This window comes from Cystoisospora suis (genome assembly GCF_002600585.1).
Source record: "Cystoisospora suis strain Wien I chromosome Unknown contig_5727, whole genome shotgun sequence".
Classification (NCBI taxonomy): domain Eukaryota; phylum Apicomplexa; class Conoidasida; order Eucoccidiorida; family Sarcocystidae; genus Cystoisospora; species Cystoisospora suis.
In genome coordinates this window covers 4543-5478 of record NW_027158517.1, presented here as the reverse complement: position 1 = coordinate 5478, position 936 = coordinate 4543, and the positions used below count along the sequence as shown (strand labels likewise).

The window sequence follows — 936 nt, the reverse complement described above, 5'->3', positions numbered from 1 at the left end:
GTAGTAGTGGTAGTAGTAGCAGTGGTACCGGCTTTGGAAGTGGCTCTGCTATGTCTTCACACAGGGGAGAAAGATCTAAGTCAGGAGCAGGGGGAGACGGAGGGGTGGGGGGGTCGGCGAGATATATGAAAGGGTTGACAGTACGGAAAGCATTTGTATTGGGAAGTTATGCTTTCAGGTTATCTTCTTCGGTAAGCAATTTTTTCTGTTGTTCTCTCGTACTATCTATCGTCACTATGTTCATTTCCTTCTTCCGGGTCCTCCAATCGTGGTCTCTACAGTCTTCCGTCTACATATGAAGTACCATTTGTGCGTCTACATGGATAGATGCATATAGATAACGAAGACTGAATATCCAAATATATAGAGCTATACATATATACAGAATTAAATACCTATGACTATGCTCCCCCAAATGTGCTACCCACAGCGCACATGTCGATTCGAGGCTCTGCACGACGTAGGCCCCCGCCCCGCTCTTTTCCGCAGCGTCTCCTCTTTCAGTCTCGATTTGTATCTAACTATATAGCCCCGTGCACATATACATATGTGGGTCTGTGCAGATAACTGTATACATCTTATTGTATCTATCTACCTGTCGATCTCTTTAGCGATGCTGTCTCCTCGATCCACGACGGGTGCCGCAATGCGTCTTGCAGGTGTCGACCGCGTCGTCAATGTGTGTGCTATGACTTTGAAATCTTCTCGATAGAGCTCTCATGGTGATGAGTGTGCTTTCTCCCCTACCTTCTCTCGATAGAAGTGTCTGCAGGACAAGAGCAAACCTATCTATCTATCTATCTCTATGTGTCTTTCTTCCTTTCTTTCTTCTATGTTCCTATCTCTCTACCTGTCTCTCTATTCTCTATCTCTGTATCTGTCTTCGACATTGTTGCTCCCCGGTGGAAAGTGACACTCTTCATTTTCAAACCAAGG

General features: G+C 45.5%; 1 protein-coding gene across 1 annotated transcript in view; it reads left to right on the top strand.

The window, feature by feature from the left end:
- Positions 1-12: 12 nt before the first annotated feature.
- Positions 13-936, top strand: part of CSUI_009533 (gas41) — a gene marked incomplete at its 3' end in the record, with an annotated part of 5048 nt that continues 4124 nt past the window's right edge. Inside the window, exon 1 of the mRNA XM_068069648.1 lies at positions 13-191. Within this exon, the coding sequence (XP_067918375.1) occupies positions 51-191 (141 nt within the window). The remainder of the gene's footprint in view (positions 192-936) is intronic.